Source organism: Polypterus senegalus, chromosome 13 (assembly GCF_016835505.1).
Source record: "Polypterus senegalus isolate Bchr_013 chromosome 13, ASM1683550v1, whole genome shotgun sequence".
NCBI lineage: Eukaryota > Metazoa > Chordata > Cladistia > Polypteriformes > Polypteridae > Polypterus > Polypterus senegalus.
In genome coordinates, this window is record NC_053166.1 from 145410300 (window position 1) to 145430609 (window position 20310).

A 20310-nucleotide genomic window follows, 5' to 3' on the forward strand; every position below is an offset into this window, starting at 1 on the left:
TCCATTAATATAATATAGGCTGCAGGAAGTCACATACAGAATAGTGGGTGTTTTGCTGCCTCTTACTGCCCTGAACTATATTTAAATACTCATAATATCTCATAAATATTTACAATTCCTGTTCTCACCTGGTCTGTCATCATACGAATATGATAATTGGAAAGCATGGTGAATCAGAGAGTCAATCTGCTTGTGACTGGCCAGCCAATCTAACTGAATATGAAAGGATGTTAAATCAGCAGATTAAAATTTATATATAAACATGTGTGTTTAATATCTGTTATTGACAATGGGACTGGATGGATAAACACAACAGAGTGTCTCACAGTGGACAGCATAATGGCAACAGTTCACATTTGAAAAATTGCTTGATTATCTGGCATTATAGCCACATTAAATCTTTTTTAACATGCAAGGGGGAAATGCTTGCCAGGAAATTTGTTTTCAGGCAAACTAAGTTATTCAATGAAAGTATTTAACCCTTAAACTCTGCAGCTTCAAGTAGGGCTAAATTATGCATGAAAGTTAGGAATGTAATATACGGCCCCTTTACAGACCCCTTCCTGGCTGAGATTGTCTCTCCCCTAATGTGTTTCTTGGCTTAAGTCATGTACACTCACTGAATCATTTTTATATTTCTTGTGCATAGATTTAACTCATACAATCAAATAAACTTAACTGGCAAAGCAGAACAATTGCTTCTGGATCAGGTAAAGCATTGTACCTACTCTGAAATTCCCAGATATTTTAAAGAACGGAATAAAGAATTTTTGGTAAATTTAGCAAGCACATTATGATATTTGGCAGATGGATAGATTTTTAAATGAGAACCCCAGGTCTCTGGTATTCTAATCTTCTCACAACTGTGAATTCAATAGACATTGTTGTTTAGCTTCAGACTGACACAGCCGTCTGGCACTTTCTCTCTTACTCTGTTTAAAATTGTTGCCCTAACAACTGTATTACAGAAAAAAAAAACTTGTTTAAATTTTAAAATAAAAACTACATTACACTGTACAGGTATGTAGAGAAATTACTGTTTTTAATCACATAAAACAGTGTGGATCCAGAGATCTGTTCACATGAAAGTAGAAACTAACAAATTTCAATTTACACTTCAAAAGTAGATAATATTTCTGACCAATTAAGTTCAATGCACAGACTTCTTACATTATTCTGTATTTTTTTTTTTAAAGTCATATGAATGATTAACTGGCTTTGCTCCAAAGATGATGCCTTTGGTTCAATGCCTTGGTTTATTGCCTTGATTACCATTACTTAATCATAATTATACCATGATGTATGAAAATTTCCCAATACATAGACATACTTCACTCGCGACAGATTACATATAACTTTGACTATGTCAATGCAAGCATATTATATTCTGTAATAAATGTCTACAATATGTCCAGCAGCTGTTAGAAAATACCCCAGTGTAATGGATAAATTTAAGAAAGACATTATCTGCACATATAATATACAATTGTATGTTTTCATAAATTAAAACCTTAGTAAGTAAGCTTGGTATTTCTTTATCATAAAGCAAAACATTGAAATCCATTTTTTTTTTTCAATTAATCATTTAGAAAGTCCTGACCTTCTTCACATATCCAGTGTCCTGGGAGTGAATCATTCATACCATTGTTGACTGTGGATTTTTCACATTTTCCTCATCGGTTTTATTTCAGTTATCTAGTGCTCCTTCCACATTCCCAAACAAATGCACATTTGGTTAATTGGTGATTCTTAATTGGACCTGTGTGAGTGTGGGTTTGTGCCAGAGTGGTCCCTGCAATGGACCAGTGCACCACCCAGGCTTGGTTCCTGTCTTCTACCCATTGCTGAAATGATAATCTTCATCTTTCTCCTACCATGAATTGGGTTAATAGGTTTAAGAGTGCTATGCTATAAAAATTTTCTGTTCTTAATTTGAAGGCCCAGTTGCTACATTCATACATCTCCTGATCCAGATTTTCACCTAGGTGCTCCATACTGGTGGAACCTTTTCTTAAGTGTACCTAACTGTAAGTTTTCTGTGAACACGTAGTGTAGTCTATTGGCTCAGACAATTAGCTACAAGGTTTAAATTTCATTTGTGATTCATTGCACGATTCTGAGCATTTTTACTGTAAGAATGTATTGTGTGCCATGGGAGATGCTTTGCAAGTTTATATAAGATGAAAAGGCTGTCTGAAAAAACAAGACATAATTGTAATTCAAAATACTGATTAGCATATAGGCTAATATTTTTTTTATTAATATCCATCAATATCATACTTTAAAATGCAGGGAAGTTGTTTAAGACAGTAATTGTATTGGGTCATTCATAGATTACCATATTATATAAAACCTTTTGTTAGGGGGAGAGACGTCTAGGTGTTCAGGAAAACATTATATTCTGTGAGCTGTCCCCCTCCAAGGAGAAAGCTTGGAGGATGAGAGACAGGCTTTAGGTGTATGAGCACAAGGAATGTTACCGGTGCACACCACTAATCAAGAAAGTTGCATAAAGTCAAATGATGAGCTGGCTAAGAAGAGAACAGACCAGACATTGACATGAAGAGAGCAGGCCAGAGAGAATCGAGTGTAGCTACAAGTTTATGTGCCACCTGAAATCACACATCCAACACTATCAGATTGTATGGCTTGAAAAGCCACCTTTTATTTGTTTTTGTTAATGGCACAAGTTATAATATTTGTAGATTAAAATTTATTATACGCAATGCATTGATAAATGTTTAACTTTTCCTCCTGTCTGTTTTGGTACTATATCCAATTGCCTGTGTTTACACACGGAAAAGAAAGGGAGAAGTGCTGAATTAAAATACCTAACAGTGTGGTAAGAGTGTTGGATTTGAGTAGTTTTGATTAAGTTTGTATAATAAAAAGTATAATGGGGAATAGTGTCACCCTAGGACCCTACCATGACAAAACAGCAACCAACAATAAAAAAAATAATTTAAAGCAAGCCATGCTTTCTCACATATTATGTTTAATAATTTGAGTACTTTTTCATTTGAAAAAAAGTGATATTAATTCAATTCCAAAGAAACTAAGGGGTGAAATTGCTTTGTACAACATGCTGTTTCAATTCCCTTCACTTTACAACCATTAGCAAAACAATTAGACATTCTGTTGGAGTAACTGTTTTTTTGAAAATGAACGAATGAACTGTAAACATTTGATCTGAGAATCATTCTCTGAAATCTTATTTAACAGGCTTCATGAGTAGTAAGACAAAAAGAGCTTCTGCACAGGGATACAGTGTCACATGCCAGGTCTGTAACTGGCTAATTGAGATCTGAGAAGTAATTCCTGCGACTCATGATTGATTCCCACTAATGTCAATGCCTCAAGGAGAATGGATGCTTCACTTAGCAGTACAGTTACACTTACCAATTTAATATGTCTCATGTTTGTGAAAAATAACTTTGACCTGAAACGTACTGATCTTATCCTTTAAGAATAAGCTCTGGCAGTGATAGTATTAATCTTCATGTTAGTTCCCATATCTGCGGTGGGTTGGCACCCTGCCCAGGATTGGTTCCTGCCTTGTGCCCTGTGTTGGCTGGGATTGGCTCCAGCGGACCCCTGTGACCCTGTGCTCAGATTCAGCGGGTTGGAAAATGGATGGATGGATAGTTCCCATATTTAGAGTGACTGCTCTGGAAATACTGACTCAGCAACAAATGTAGGAAAATGGTAGTGGGGATTACAGGAAACTTATTTAAAATCAACAAGACTGGTAGAGGACAACATGGAGGCAATCTGTGTTATATATGAATCCTTTCTGTATTTGGCAGATGGCAGGCTAACTGGGAGTTACCTGTCCCTTTAGAGAGTAGATGGGACACACAAGAATCTGCTTTCTAGTTTGAATTTTGAGATCCATGGTCAATCCCCTTTTATCTCCAGGCCCCTCTTCCATCATATATCTTTCAGCCTGATTCTCTGCAGGACACAGGAGCTTAATTTGCCAGAAGAACTTTGAAAATGACTGATAAGGTACAATGAAAAGTTCATGCCTTTTTTTCTTTTCTTTGAGTTAATAATCTAATTTTATTATTCTTTTCAAAGGTAAAAACATCCATTTGAAAGATGGTATTTACTCTGGCATACGGCCATCTTTTATGTTTCCATATTTGGTGACTGTTGCAAATTATAGAGACTGGGACTGGGCTCAGTTTCATCTTTAGCAAGGTCATCCATTTAAGGGAGTTATGTTTTGGCCAGGGTTTATTCTATGGTTTATGTCTATTTTCTTTTATTGTTAGTTTTGAAGTATACTTTTATGTTATGTAATTTCTGTTATGTTTTTATAATAGTCTGTATTTATATATTGTGTATTTAAAGTTGGTTTCTTCTGTTCTGTCGGTGGAACACCAAAAGGCAGGGCCACCATAACATCACACCTTAAGGACTGCCCTCCAACATTAGATTTTTGGTGAATGAAACAATTTCCATCAGGTTTTCAATGAGTGTTATTTGGAGTTTTGCAAAGATTTGCTTTTTTTATATATTCTTTTTTTTATAGATTTTTTGATTCTGTTTCTGAACTCTGATTTCTGGATTGTATATTGCAACTTGTTTGATGTGAATTGCCTTTTTTGGCAAATCCTTTTTGCCTTATTTTTGCCTTTGTCATTTTTATGCTTTACATTTATAGAAATAAACTATTAATTTAAAGAGATACTTTGTTTAGGTTGTCTCAAAAAGCCAATGGTTTGTAGTTATACTCTCACTTCTTAATACATCTTTGATTATTTAAAGCTTTTTAAACCTTCAAATCCAGCTTCCCATTTTAGGCCTAAGCAAGCCAAACCCTGTAGGTAGTAGTTTGACGATAGTTTCCGGGTAGGTCTATAAAAGTCCTGCCCAAAGGGCAATTTCTGGGCAGGTCTGTGAAGGTACTGCCTGCTTTTTGGGACTTTTAATAGGCTTTACACCGTTTTTCCATATTTGTATCACCATCTTACAATAACAGCTGAAATTTTGCCTTTTCAATATAGCACCCAGATCATTTAAATTTAACACTGTTGATTTCTACAGCTTTCTCTGGAATTAAGTAGCTCCACACTCTCTCAGTGGTCCTAAAGGAAACAGATCTTTGCAATTGTGGAAGTAAACCCTAAAATTCCAATCCCGATACACATACGCCCCCACAACAATCTGACATACTACTGTGTAAGGAGTCAGCTATGTCATTAAATAACAATGCTTGGACCAATCTTTCATTGCCTTTTAATGTTTTTTTTACTTGTGCCTTTGTACAACGATCCATTATTTCTATTTTAGATTAAAATATTTGGCTTTGACTTCCATATGATGGGCCCACAACAAAAATTAAGACATTAATGCAATGTTACTCATTGTGGAAATGAAAGCTTAGCAGTGAAGCACATACTGTACATACAATAATGTATTTTCCAATACTACAACATCATCAACTTTTTAGAATTCCTTTTTCTATAATGATTCCAGGGAGGCAATAACTATTAAGTCAGCCTTTGGTGCAAGGTGGAACACCATCCACTTTAGGACATATTCCTACTACTGTAGGTCCCTGGATATGTGAGGTAACAGTGCTCACAACCGTACCATGATGTCAGTCTAAAACCAATATGCTGTATATCTTAAGCAAAATACAATATAAACCATTGCCGTATGTACTTGTGATTAGTAAGCTACTGAAAAATGTGAAGGTGTGCTCATATTTCATACACAGCTAACAAATCCAGGGTCTTGGGTTCAGTTTGACACAGCAAAATCACCGAAAATACACCATGAAATACTTATTACTTATTACTTACTTTAACAATGACAAATGTTGAATGTGTAGGTTTTCTCTACAGGTACTTACTACAAATAATGATTAATTGGATGAGCTTAATTGAATTACACATAAAAATTCAACATAAAGACACACAATGACTGAACAAACTTATCAGGAAAGCCTTTCTCATTGCAGGGCTAACCCTGGACAGGCTGATAGCTGCTGTAGAAAAGAGGATGGTGGAAAAACTGGATATCATCATGAAAACCCCCCTCCATTACCTCCATTCCTCTCTTACAGCCACTTTTAGCTACAGCTACGTTTCAAAACGGTGTTCAAAGAAGCGTCTCTGGGGGTCTTTTCTACTCACTGTGATCAGGCAATTCAATGTTTCCTGCTGAAGTGCCAAAGTAATTTCTTTTTCTATCTATCTATCTATCTATCTATCTATCTATCTATCTATCTATCTATCTATCTATCTATCTATCTATCTATCTATCTATCTATCTATGGCTTTATTGTATTATTTGTACTGTGAGTCTGTATTTTTGTTTTGCTGTATGCATCTAAACTTCCCCATGGGATTAATAACATTTATCTAATCTAGGCTAATCTAATCTAAATATAAACTGAGCAGTTCAAATTCAATTCAAAATAATTACTCTAATTACTAAAAATAGTGGAAGGAATTAGGTAAGTGTAACTTAACTTAAGTCACTCAGGGTGATTTTAACTGACAACTGTAAACATAAAACAGTTATGTTAAACCAAATTACAGAATGTTAACTTCACAAAATTTAAATATGTTGTGCACTCTTGCATTACATGATTACATAACTTCCTATTAATTAAGTAATCCCAAAAAGTAATCCTTTGTTTTCAGATTTATCTTCACATTTTAATTTATCTGTCGAAGTGTCTGATTACTAACCATAACCATATCATCATTAAATTTTATTGTTAACTAACTAACTAATTACAGGTAATTCATAGATTTTTTTATGTTTTTTCTTTCCTGGTGTCACAATTAGAAGAAAAGCCTGCATGTGTGGTGGAGGATATTTAGCAGGTTTGCCAGACACACCCAGAGCCACATTCATAACCACAGAAATCTTTGGCACTTAAAACACTGTTATGTAAAGTCTTTACCTTTCCCTGACATGATAAATTAATGGATAGTGGCAAAACTTGGAAAATATAATAAAGATGGGGTCCCTTAAAGCATATTAACTAATTTTATGCTAAAAACTATCAAAAATAACTTAAGACTGCTATAATATATTTTGGAAAATATTCCAAAAAAATAGTACTATATCCAATCTTCTTTTTCCCCCACTGGAAAATTTGTAAAAAAAAAAATGTAAGTTTGTATCATTGCTCTTTCGCATCCTAATCTGATTGGTGATTCTCTGTCTATGAAATTTGTTTGCTTTTTATATGCATAAGTTAAGTTATTAAGACATCCAAAGAAATGTCAGTTTTAGTAGGAACAGATATGTAAAGCTTATAAGCATGCTCATGGAATCAGCTTAAAATAGGCATGTAATGTTTCCCAAAAATATTTTTTAAAGCTTATAAACATACAAATATTTAGCAAAATCAACCAAAGGTAATTGTATAACAGCAATATATCCTAGAAATGACATCTGTGAGTGGTGCAGTTAATTATCCATCCATCCATTATCCAACCCACTACATCCTAACTACCGGGTCATGAGGGTCTGCTGGAGCCAATCCCAGCCAACACAGGGTGCAAGGCAGGAAACAAACCCCAGGCAGGGTGTCAGCCCACCACAGGGCACACACCAAGCACAATTTAGAATCTCCAATGCACCTAACCTGCATGTCTTCTGACTGTGGGAGGAAACCGAAGCACCTGGAGGAAATCCACGCAGACATGGGGAGATCATGCAAGCTCCATGCAGGGAGGACCTGGCAAGTGAACCCAGGTCTCCTAACTGCGAGGCGGCAGTGCTACCCACTGCACTACCGTGCACTATCTTGCAGTTAATTAAAGAAATGAAATCCATTCATATTGCTTCTACATGAATAATTCTTAATGTGACACTAGGAAAATTTAAGTCAGTCACTAGAGATGGTTACTTAAAGCCTTAAAACTTACTCATTTTGAGGAAAGTCAATTTAAGCTAGCTGAGTAATAGCGATATACCCCAAGAGTATTTTTCAATATCTAGTGTAGGTGTGTGAATGATTGTGCTCTACGATGGATCATTTTATTGTATTTGTTTTCTCTTTAAGTCTATTTTCTTACAATTAAAGTCAAACTTGGGTAGTGTGTGTGAGTGCTGCCAATTGGTGTGCCATCACATTTTGATTCCTCTTTAGCACAGGCTTCTGCCATTGCTCAGCAAGGGATAAAATCAATGTGAATGGAATGGATCACATGACTTACTAATTAACTGATCCCATAGGCTTACAAAGTAACTCTATCAAAAATATTCTTGAACAACAAACTTTAAACAGCTTGAATGCAATCCTTTCAAATTATTCACATGCTAGCTTCAAAACTAAAAGCACATATTGGGATTTTTTTTGATGTCCTTTTCAAAGGAGTATGCTTCTTTTTAAATTGTCATATTAAATGTGCCATGGGTTCTCTGTTTTCTTCTTTAAAGATGAGGCAAGATGTGTTTCTTCTGCTGCTCTCCAAGACACTGCTTATGGGTTTTGAAAAAATCATTTATACAAGGAACTTCAAGCATATGCTTTAAAGTTAGTTTTAAATATGGAGAGGCTTAATGTGCTTCAGACAAGCAGAGGCCCTTTGAAGCACAAGGTGATATGCTAAAATCCCACCCTCGAGCATGTCATTGGACACACCCAGTGCTCCAGATGCACCTGTATCTAATATGTTGGTAATTTGAAGCGCTTTGAGATTTAGCACACCAGGAAAGGTGTTACATGAAACAAGATATAAAGGGAACATGTAAACTCCCAGTATTCTTAAAAACAATATTCCAGACAGCCACACGCTATGTGCTGCACATTTCCCTTCACTTCTGCAATATCATCCAGTGTGATGATTGTCCCCCGTGGGAGTCCTTTCCCCATTACAATTCCAGATACTTCACCAGGGGTCAAAGCTTGGTTCCACACTGCAAATCCCGCAAGGCTCCCAACAAAGGACTCGGTGATGTCAAATCCTCCTCCCATCGAGTCTTGCTCTTGACCAATGACAAGCGATCCTCCGGGGGTAATCTCATATCCCTTCTGAAATTTTGATCCAGTTGACACCAACCTCCTGTCAATGTAGTACCAATATTTACCCTCAATGGAAGACCAAATGAGACAGATGTGGTGCCATTTGCCATCCAGGAGTGAGTCAACAGGCAGTTCTCTATAGGCTGGATCACCAATAACAAAGTGAATACTGGTCTGGGTGGTGGAGTTGCGTCCGTGCAGCACAAGCTTGTTATCGTTTTCTTCTGTAGCGTAGGACAGCATTGTGCCCAGATAACCAGAACCAACCTGCAGCCAGGTACAGATGGAAAGCTCATGAATTCCAGTAGAAAAACCTTTCTTGAATGTCACATAATCATCCGTGGAAGAGTTAGGGAAATAAAGCATTGATTTCACGTTGCATACTATAAGAGAAGAGATAAATTACTTTAAATCTTGTGATCAAATCTACAAAGGCTAAATTAAGTGTAATATAGATTAGCCAAAATATAAAACATCTGTCTAAAATATGAACTTGAATCTGATGTTCCCAGTCCTGCTCCACTGACAGACTGAGGAGATCATTCCTCCCCCACACGATGCGACTCTTAAATTCCACCTGGGGTGGTAAACGTTAACATTATACAAAGTTATTGTCTGTTTTACCTGCATTTTATCACTCTTTAATTTAATATTGTTTTTTATTAGTATGCTGCTGCTGGAGTATGTGAATTTCCCCTTGGGATTAATAAAGCATCTATCTATCTATCTATCTATCTATCTATCTATCTATCTATCAATCATCTATCCTTTCAATCATCTATCTATCTATCTATCTATCTATCTATCTATCTATCTATCTATCTATCTATCTATCTATCTATCTATCTAGCTTTATTTCATTAATTTAAAAATAATGCATTTTAGAGTAGTTTTACATTATTTGATCATGACCAACTTATATCCTACATATTATTGCACTTCAGTTTGTGCTGATAACAAAAATACGAAGCACTTTGGAAGCAATGTGTGTAAAGTTGATGAAATTTGCACAAATTTCAGTGCATGATAGAATCAAAAATATTCCTCCGTTTACCCAGGCACCAGAGGCTTAATTCTGAAAACAAAACGTAATGCTGCCAGTTTTACTGTATAAATGAATTTGTTAATATACTAGGTTCAAGATCCATGCTGATTCTATCAAGGTATCCACCATATACATACAAAGTGATGTAATACGTAAAGAATGTACATCACAATTCCATTTGGAAAACATTTCAGGATTTTAAAGTATTAGGATGATTTTGTAACTGGATGGTCTCTGTTAAATTACACTGGTCAACAACAGTGTGTGTGTGATTCTGTACTCTAAGCATACATTATGATGCTAAAACCAAATATTAAGTCTGCTTTTCTCTCTCAGGCTTAGTTTTCTTGTGACATCATCCTTATATTTTCATAATTTTCATGTCATCACAAGACAAAAATATTAATAATTAAAACAGGCCTATATATTTTTCAAATATTAATCCCTATTGCATTGACTCCTCAAAAGTCAGTCTGAAAGCTGTCCTTCTCTGTAATGGAAATAAATTCCGTTGTGTACCTATAGCACATACTTCTAATATGAAAGAGTCATATGAGAATGTGAAGTTACCTGTAGAAAACATTCAGTATCACAAATATAAGTGGAATATCTATGGAAATCTAAAGGTGACTGCATTTTTACTTGGTTACGCCAAATCTTGCTATTTTTTTGTGTACACGTGAATAGGAACAAGAAGAACCACTATGTGTAAAAAGAGTGGCCAAACATGCCTCACCAGGAAAGATAAATGTGGTAAAGTAGTTTACTGCACTCCTCTGCATATCAAACTTGAACTTATGAAAAACTTTGTTAAAGCAATGGATAAAAAACACTAATGGAATTTGTGTACTTGAGAAATAAATTTTCCTGGATCGGTGATGCCAAGATTAAGGAAGGTAGGTCTTCAGATGTTGATCATATTCTTTATCAATGCTACCCATTAAATAATTTAAATTTACAAAACTACTGGTGACTGCCTTACAGTATATGGTAAATCAGTATACTAACTTGTGCCATCTTTGATTGGCATTTCTTGATTCTTGGAGATCTTTTGCATCTGAGGAATCAAAGTAGGGTTTTGAGGTTTCAGCTGGTTAGATTTTATCAGACTTTCAGTGGTAGGCTGGATTTCAGTTTCTTGAGTTGGGTCTACTCTGGTTGGCTGGGGCGGCTGCTGTTTCTGCTGCAATTGCTTGCTTCGCAAATGCTTAACATGGAGCTTTTGGTTGGAAGCCATTGTCTTCTTTACCTGCTTTGTAGGAGTTTCTGGGCTTTCTGAAGATTTGTCTTTGGGAGTTTCATTAGATTTCTGCTGGGAGAAAGTCCTAAAAGAGACAACATCATTCTGCAGAGCAGTTCTCACTTGCTCCTCAAACTTGTCCACTTTGACCCTTTGACCATTCACTGTTTCTTGCAGAATCTGCACATTTGCCTCTATTTTATCTTTGTTTGCAAAAAGAGAAGTGATTTGATTTTTCTGACTTTGAACTTCTTCTGTCAAATTAGTCAGTAAAAGGACCTGCTCTTTTTTATCCTTGGTTTGTTGCCTGTTTATGTCATTTACAGCTTTCTCCAAGGCATTTACCTTCAAGTCAAGCTTCTTGCTCTTCTTCTGAAGCTTCCTGGTCCAGAATTTTAAGCTGCTGAGGTCATTTTCTGCCGTAGCCTTGAACCCATTGATGCTATCTGAGATGTTCTGGTACTGCTCTGTTAACAGCTGGAAATGGGCATCAATGTTATAAGATACATTGTAGTTGTCTGCAATTCCTTGAAGGCGGGTAAGTGTCATTTGTTGAAATCTGCGGAACTGTTAAAGTAAAAATGAATTAAAATTTATATTTTTACTATATAGATATACTTTTAAGCATCTCATCAAGAAAAATAATGCTATTTATTTTATAAAGCTAAAATCAGATAGCAGATGGTCATGTGGAAATAATACTATAATAGTCTAAAGCATAGACTAAAGCATACTGACAAAAATCTGCTTGAAGACCAGCAGTCTGTAGAAAGTTTCCACTGCAACTTCCAAACAGCCCTCATAACCCAAGCCACCAAAATCATATTAACCCTTATATATGGGACCAATTTCTCTTTATAAACGCTTTGAATTTTTCACTAGCAATGGCTGTTTTGTTATGGATCTCTAACATGTATAATTGCTGAAAGAAACAGCCTATATTAGATACATTGACAATGTACTGACTCGCAAGAAACAGTAATATACAGTACAGTATATACAGAATATACACTATACGATCAGGCTGGGAGATACACATATTTAAAACAGACAGAAGTCAGGACAGTGAGTCAAAAGAACCTTTCTTTAAAGTTAAAAGACAAAAAGGTCAAAAACAAGAGCTACGATTCAAGTGAGAAGTCATATACACTAAGTAAGGATTTTTATCTGCAAACCCGGTTAACCTGGAAATGCTCAGGTCACCCTAATACTGATGCTCTGATGACATCAGTGATGTCAGACACTACACAGAATTCTTAGAATGTTCCCATGGAGATGACAGGGGTTAAATGGCATTGTGTAAAATGTAAATAAATTATAAGATGAAATCCATGAACACAAAATCTGATCTTAAATTCAAAATGAGTTTATATCCGAAACCCTATGAACAGCTTACTGAATGTCTGGTTTCATACAGGATATTGCATGAAAAATTTGCAAAAAGCACTAATCAGATAGATAGATAGATAGATAGATAGATAGATAGATAGATAGATAGATAGATAGATAGATAGATAGATAGATAGATAGATAGATTAATGTTTAATGTTTAATATTTGTTAGATGGATTACAGCATGTTTTGCACAAATTGAAGAATGAATGTTGCGAATTATCGACTTTCATGACTTGCCTCAGATATTGATAGACAGCTCTCTTTCCTCGCATTGCAGAAAGTGGTCTAATGGTGAGCTCTGTGACAATATTTGATAAAATCTGGAAATGCTGCCAATATTCTTCTCCTTATTACTTAAAGTATTTTCAAATATGAGCATTAGAGTTGGATTAGGAAAGTTAGGCAAATTCTTTTTTTTACAAAGTCCCTAACTTTTAAATAAAGAAAGTATGTTGAAGGGATTCTGTGATTAAAGCAAAACTCATCAAGTGGTGCAAACATATCCATCCATCCATCCATTATCCAACCTGCTATATCCTAACTACAGGATCACGGGGGCCTGCTGGAGCAAATCCCAGCCAACACAGGGCTTAAGGCAGGAAACAAACCCCGGGCAGGGCGCCAGCCCACCGCAAGTGCAAACATATAATCAATATAAAGATCTCTAAAGGTTGAGATACCTAGTGTCTTGCAAAACTCCAGCACTATATAGTTGAGGGAGGGCCAGGATGTAAAATTATCATGTAATGGAGCGGAAGCCAGCAGTGTCTTTTTCTTACATAGTTTTCTCCATTGGTTCCATGTTTTGAGTGAAGAATGATCTGATTGCTAGTATATTGGACAAAAGTATTAATAACTGGAGTACACAGAAAATACAAAAAGAATTTCTTACAGAATTTTATTTTCAGATCCACCCAGGCCAGTGTGTATTGCCACTGTCTTCGTCTGTCCACTGTCTCAAAATAAGAATACCTGCAACTCAGTAGGATAGTTGTAAGTCAGGAAACACCATCCTTTTTAAAGTAATGGTTCAGTAACGGCACTTTACTGGGTTTTGTTCCTTGTAAAATCATTGCTTGACAAAAAAAACTTTTCAGGTTTTCAGGTGGAGATTTTTATTACTTGGTGCAAAGAGAATTGTCTGCATCTTAATATCAGCAAAACCAAAGAACTGCTCATTGACTTTTGCCACACCAAAGAGACTTTATGTTCAGTTACTGTTCAGGGAATGAATGTAGAGGTGGTCCATTCCTATAAGTACTTTGGGGTCCACATTAATGACAGGTTGGACTGGTCTCAGAACACAGAGGAAGTATAAGAAAGGTCAGAGCAGGCTCATTTTACTTAGGAGACTTTAATGTGGGAAGTGACATCCTTTGCATCTTCTATAACTCTGTGATGTCCAGGGTGTTTTTCTACACTGTCATATGCCGGGCCAGGAACATCACTTCAAGAGAGGCCAACCGAATCAGCAAGCTAATTAAAAGGGCAAACTCAGTTATAGGATGTACTCTGAACACCCAGGAAGTAATAGCAAAGGAGAGAAAGAAAATAAAACTGAATGCCATTATGAATAATGCTGCACATCCTCTCTCTGACACACTAATACTGGGGACATTTGGCCAACAAATGATTCAGCAGGAGTGTGTCATGAAACACTGCGAGGGTGTGTGTGTGTGTTTATTTATTACTTTATTAAAAAATGTATTTTTATGTACTTATTTATTTAAAGAGCTTCAGCAAAAAGTCAGGTTTCCCCCGGGGGAGAATGAAGATCTATCTATCTATCTATCTATCTATCTATCTATCTATCTATCTATCTATCTATCTATCTATCTATCTATCTATCTATATATCTATCTGTTTCTTTCTGTTAGGGGTTCCTTGTTTATGAAGCTGTGCCTCTAAGCTTTAAAAAAGTTTCTAATATGTAGACATAACAGAAATCTTAAATGTATAATAGGCTATAGCAAGACACTAAGAGATCAGAAAAAAAATGAGCTTAGCCTGTTATTGTTTGCCTCAAGAGTTCTTTTAAAATCATGAGGTCATTGCTATTGAATTTAATCTCTATTATCTATATTGATCTATTATGTGCATGGTTTTTTTGGTAACCAACACTTGTACTGTTATAGCATCACTCTGAAGAACTACTTTGGCATCTTTATTTTTAAGAGTATATACCAACTTCTGGTTTGATCTTTACAATACTGCCTTTTTTAATATGTGTAATTTCTATAATCTATCAAAAATGTTTTTTTGGAAATTCAATCCAGTGCACTATACCATGTTTATATTTGTAGCTGATTCACTATAAAATAATATACAAAGTAAATATGCATTTAAATTTACATAAATAGGTAAATACATATTCTTTTGTTTAGATATTATTTTTATTGTAATTATGGAATTTAATATACTACAGCATTATCATTTTACCGCGGGCAGAACACTTGCAAGAGAATGTCACATCGGTTACTGTCTGTCTGTGATGTGCACGTTCTCTATGTGAGGTTTTCTAGGGTGTTAAGTCCACATATTCCTTAATAACATAAGGTACTGCTGAGTCAGGTTTCAAGTATAAATTGGCCATATATGAGTTGTTGTGCTTCAGTGTAAGCACAGCTAGACTGGCCACTGTCCAAGGCTGGATCCCACCTTTCGCCCGAAGCTATTGGAATAGTCTGAAACTGGATGAGCAAGTTCAGAAAATGATTGGAGAGATTCATATTTAACGCAGGAAGGTGTTTTGTTTTTGACCTGTTTTATCTAAAGCATGCAGTTTACAATAAACGGTGGCAGATTTTTTTCCTTCGTGAATGAATTTCTTTCATTTTTTCACTTTCTCTTGGCAAGCAGATAAGACAGATAGATAGATAGATAGATAGATAGATAGATAGATAGATAGATAGATAGATAGATAGATAGATAGCATGTGAGTGCGCGTCCCAAAAGGGCACACACAAGAAACCAAGTCCCGTATTTTGCCCAAGTTGCACGTGCAGTTAGGCGCACCCACCTGTTCCTCAAGTCTTCTTAACCTCTCGAAAAACGGTTTCCTATGTTCAGCGTGCACTGCTTCTTGCAAATATCCGGGTGAAGGACAAAAACAGGCTGAAATCAAAAGGAAGCAGGTTATCTTCCCATAGTGAAGCATGGCTTTTTCGTATTGGTGTCAATTACATTCAGTTTATCTTCCGACAGTTAAGCCGTGTAGTACTGTACGGCTGCGGTATCCTGACCAAATGGGAAGACTGGTTTTATATTTGGAAGCTCTCTGTCTCATTTGATTAATGACTTTTCCTGACCATGCAAGGCAGTAGGAAGGGACTGGGAGAAGGGAGGAGTGGTGGATTTTTTTTCTCTTTTGCCCAAGACCTGAATGGAAAGCAAAGTGTCTGTTATTTCGCAAAATGGTTTCTGCTTAAAACTCTTTTAGCACTCGTTCATTCATATTTGTAGAAAACAATTTTCCACTCAAGGGGATAGAGCTTCCAAAACACACACAGAAAGCAATTTTCATTGCCAGAATTCATCATATTTATCTACTGAATGTTTCTATGGCATTTCTCTGAACATACGGTGTCATTTCAGAAATGTAGTCATGCATATCCTCAAGTTTAATTAAAGCTACTAAATTATAGTTGAAACAATGATACTGTATCTTGTTCTAGCAAATAGATAGATAGATAGATAGATAGATAGATAGATAGATAGATAGATAGATAGATAGATAGATAGATAGATAGATAGATAGATAGATAGATAGATAGATAGATAGATAGATAGATAGATAGATATGAAAAGAATGATATGAAAGGCACTATATAGATAGATAGATAGATAGATAGATAGATAGATAGATAGATAGATAGATAGATAGATAGAAAGAACAATATGAAAGGTACTATAGACAGATAGATAGATAGATAGATAGATAGATAGAAGATAGATAGATAGATAGATAGATAGATAGATATGAAAAGAACGATATGAAAGGCACTATAGATAGATAGATAGATAGATAGATAGATAGATAGATAGATAGATAGATAGATAGATAGATAGATAGATAAGAAAAGAACAATATGAAAGGCACTATAGACAGACAGATAGATAGATAGATAGATAGATAGATAGATAGATAGATAGATAGATTTTAGTCTACAAAATAACATTACACTATTTTCATGTGCATTTAAATTCAAAAAACATATTCTCTCCTAGAAATTATTTTTCTCAAAAGATTTATGCATACTTTCTGTTTTCACTATTAACAAACAGGAATACCTCCAATCAGGTCACAAAAAATTTAAGAAATCAATGTTTGGAAACCTGGAATAGATGAACATTCTTTTGCCAAAATTATTTATTTTTATTTTTTTTTTAAACATAAGTCACACTCTGTTTGTATCTTGATCCTCATTATATAGTCAAATGAATACAAGTATAGGTTTAGGCTGTACACTATTAAAAATAATATTTTTTTATTAACATTTTATGCTTTTTTACTGAGTTGTGTGTTTCCTTGCCATTACTTGACAAAGAACCATTTATTCAGGGACAGATTCTTGGCATATGAATTTGGTTCTTTGTGCTTTGAAAAACTTACTAATATGTAGAAAACAAAAAACAAACAAAACAACTGAATCTTTTAATGTAGTGCAGGCTACCTGACTGGAAACTAACAGGAAAACTTAAAATTACCCTGTGTTACTTTACGTATGCAGTAAGGCTCATTTTAAAATTATGACCTATTGGTATTTCATAAATTTGTTAAACCATCTATTCTTGGTTATTTATTGTAACTCTGTTACAGATCAAAATAAATATTTTTTATTCTGGAACCTTCATGTGGTATCACTATGGCATTTCTCTGACGAACCTGGCACCTTTATTTTTTAGAGTATAGATAGATAGATAGATAGATAGATAGATAGATAGATAGATAGATAGATAGATAGATAGATAGATAGATAGATAGATAGATAGATAGAAGTGTTGTCCCATTCTTGCTGATATAGGATTTCAACTGCTCAAAACCTTGGGATTTTCAATCCATCCATCCATTATCCAACCCACTATATCCTAACTATAGGGTCACGGGGGTCTGCCAATCCCAGCCAACACAGGGCGCAATGCAGGAAACAAACCCCGGGCAGGGCGCTAGCCCACCGCAGAGCTTGGGATTTTCTTTATCATATTTTTATTTTATAATGTGCCAAATGTTTTCAATGAGTAACAGGTCTACACTGCAGGCAGGCAGGTTTAGCAACTGGACTGTCCAATAGCCCTTCTTCTCCTTAACCCTGAGGATGCAGTGTCCACGATTTCCAAAAAGATATAGGATATGGATATAACCACAGATTTAAGATGAGGTTAAGGCTGGTTTAAATCAATATACCCCTCAGTGAGAACGGCATTCTTTTTGCCATACGTCAAGTACTCCCTGAAATAGTGTGTTATAAAAATAAACATGAGCCCCCCCACCCTCACCCTCACCCAAGAAGGAGATGGAAAAAAAATTTCAGCAGCATTGTCAAGTCTGAACTCTGCCCCTCTGAAGTTCAGAAGAACACTAAGGGGTCTTTTTATTGCTACTCTGGGGCAAGTGAGTAAAACCTGATCTCTTCATCTGGAGCAAGGGTCACACTTTATTGCTTCCATTTAAGCTGATGACAAGGCCTAGAAAGACATTTTTGAAGCATGCCGATAGAAATTTCTTTCTTTTTTTGTTTGTTTTTAAATAAACATATAAATAGACTTTTGAATCTTTCTAAAAGTTGAGGACAGATTTGTCAGCTGATATGGACACAGAAAAGAAACTGAGATTATCCCAATCCAAGGACTGTTGTAAATGAGATGGGTTCAGTGCTAACAGCTTACAGTTTACACAGCAGAGATATTCAGTCAGTCATTTTCTAACCCATTCTGTCTTGATCAGGGTCACAGAATTGGGGTGGTTGATGGACACTATCCCAGTCAGCAAAGGTCACAAGACAAGCATAAACCCTTGACAGGGTGCCAGTCCATTGCAGAGTGAACACACTTACACACTCACCAACCATACACTAGGGACAATTTAATATCACCAATCCACCTAACTTGAATGTCTTTGGACTGTAGGAGGAAACAGAAGCACCAGGAGGAAACACACACAGATATGGGAGGACATGCAAACCCCATGCAGGAAGGACCCGAGACACAAACCCTGGACTCCTAAATGTGAGGCAGCAGCACTACCCACAGGATAATCAGTAATATTATTATAAAGCACAAAATGTACATATGTTCTGAATCCCCTGAGCCCAATTCAGGCTCGCAGACTCATGCCTATACCAGAAACTGTGGCCACAAAGCAGGAAGTGACGCTGCAAGACACCCTTGCGCACACTCCAACGCACCGGTCCCTATAGCCTTAAACAAAAAAAGTTCAAATTAAGAATGTTTCATTATATAAGATAAAATAATGATAAATAATTTAGAACACTATTAACATTTATGACAGATCTTAATATTAGCCATATTTGAAAAATAATGCACGCATATTGCGTTGCTTGCAATCTCTGTAAAGGACAACGTTTTGGTCCTTTTTAATTTACACGAATAATCTTATAAATTCTTAAAATAAACATATAATACTATTAAAAATACGTAATAGTGTTACCTATATACAAAAATACAGCTAATATTAAAAGGTAATAAAAAATCTACTTTGGTAGATAGTCTAAAAACCAGCATTGTGACTCTATTATAGAGATGGGCGGGTTCTTCACAGGTGATTCAGTGTATCCATTTACATTTACGTGTCGCATTTATCCAAGTTGACTTATATCACTTAGAACACAATTAATTACATTTGTTTTGGCTTTTCAATTGGAGCATAGGCACGTTACTTTCTCATGGTCACACAGTGTCAGTAGCGGAATTTGAATTTACATCATCAAGAGTCGAAGTTCAAAGCCGTGTCCAATACGCCACACCACCTATTCACAGGTGGGCCCAGCGCTGGAATCCGGGGACCCCTGGAACTTTCTTGCTATACCTTTGAAGTCCCAGAAGGATCGAGAAGGCAGGTGGAGACACCCATGTCATTAAACATACAGCCTTGCAGATGATAACGGAGGAAAAACTGGGAAAGGGTTACGACACGAGACGCTGGACAATGATCGGGATCGAGAATGAAATAGAATGCGAAGTGACTGTTAATTTGTACAGGGCTTTTCAGAGTTTGATTCTGCTAGAAGACTGCTGTAAATTATTTGTTGTGGAATAAACGCGCCCGTTATCGGGCTTTATTTCCATTCGATGTGTCTCGGTCATTCCATATCGGTGTTTGTTACAATACAAACAGCAGATGACATGTCGTAACACAGAATGGGAGCCGTTGAAAATGCAATCACAACGTTAGTATTGTGACTGTCTTTTCAACGTGATGGCACTCGTGATCGCGATCTACATGCAATTGTTTTCAATAAGGTGTTCATAAGGGTACAATATTTTCATTACTAATACTCGAAAATAAACCCTTTGTTAGGATAGAGCGGGTTGGAAAATGACCGACTAACTGACTAACATTTTGAAAAAAATAAGGTAAGTAAAAAGGTGACATAGTGTTAGATTATCCTGAGGC

General features: G+C 35.9%; 1 protein-coding gene across 1 annotated transcript; it reads right to left on the minus strand.

Annotated features, from left to right (window-relative positions):
- Window positions 1-7699: 7699 nt before the first annotated feature.
- On the minus strand, window positions 7700-15903 carry LOC120543204 (pentraxin-4). Its single transcript, XM_039776143.1, has 3 exons — window positions 15697-15903; window positions 11052-11850; window positions 7700-9381 (listed from the first exon to the last, which is right to left on the minus strand). The coding sequence occupies exons 1-3, from the start codon at window positions 15832-15834 to the stop codon at window positions 8741-8743; spliced, it is 1578 nt and encodes a 525-aa protein (XP_039632077.1). The 5' UTR covers window positions 15835-15903; the 3' UTR covers window positions 7700-8740.
- Between the last annotated feature and the right edge of the window lie 4407 nt (window positions 15904-20310).

Coding starts and splice junctions, on each gene's coding strand:
- LOC120543204 (XM_039776143.1), bottom strand. CDS start 15,834: ATGCTTCACTATGGGAAGATAACCTGCTTCCTTTTGATTTCAGCCTGT. Junction 11,851..15,696: donor TAAGAAGACTTGAGGAACAG/GTGGGTGCGCCT, acceptor TTACTTTAACAG/TTCCGCAGATTTCAACAAAT. Junction 9,382..11,051: donor GCCAATCAAAGATGGCACAA/GTTAGTATACTG, acceptor CTTCTCTTATAG/TATGCAACGTGAAATCAATG.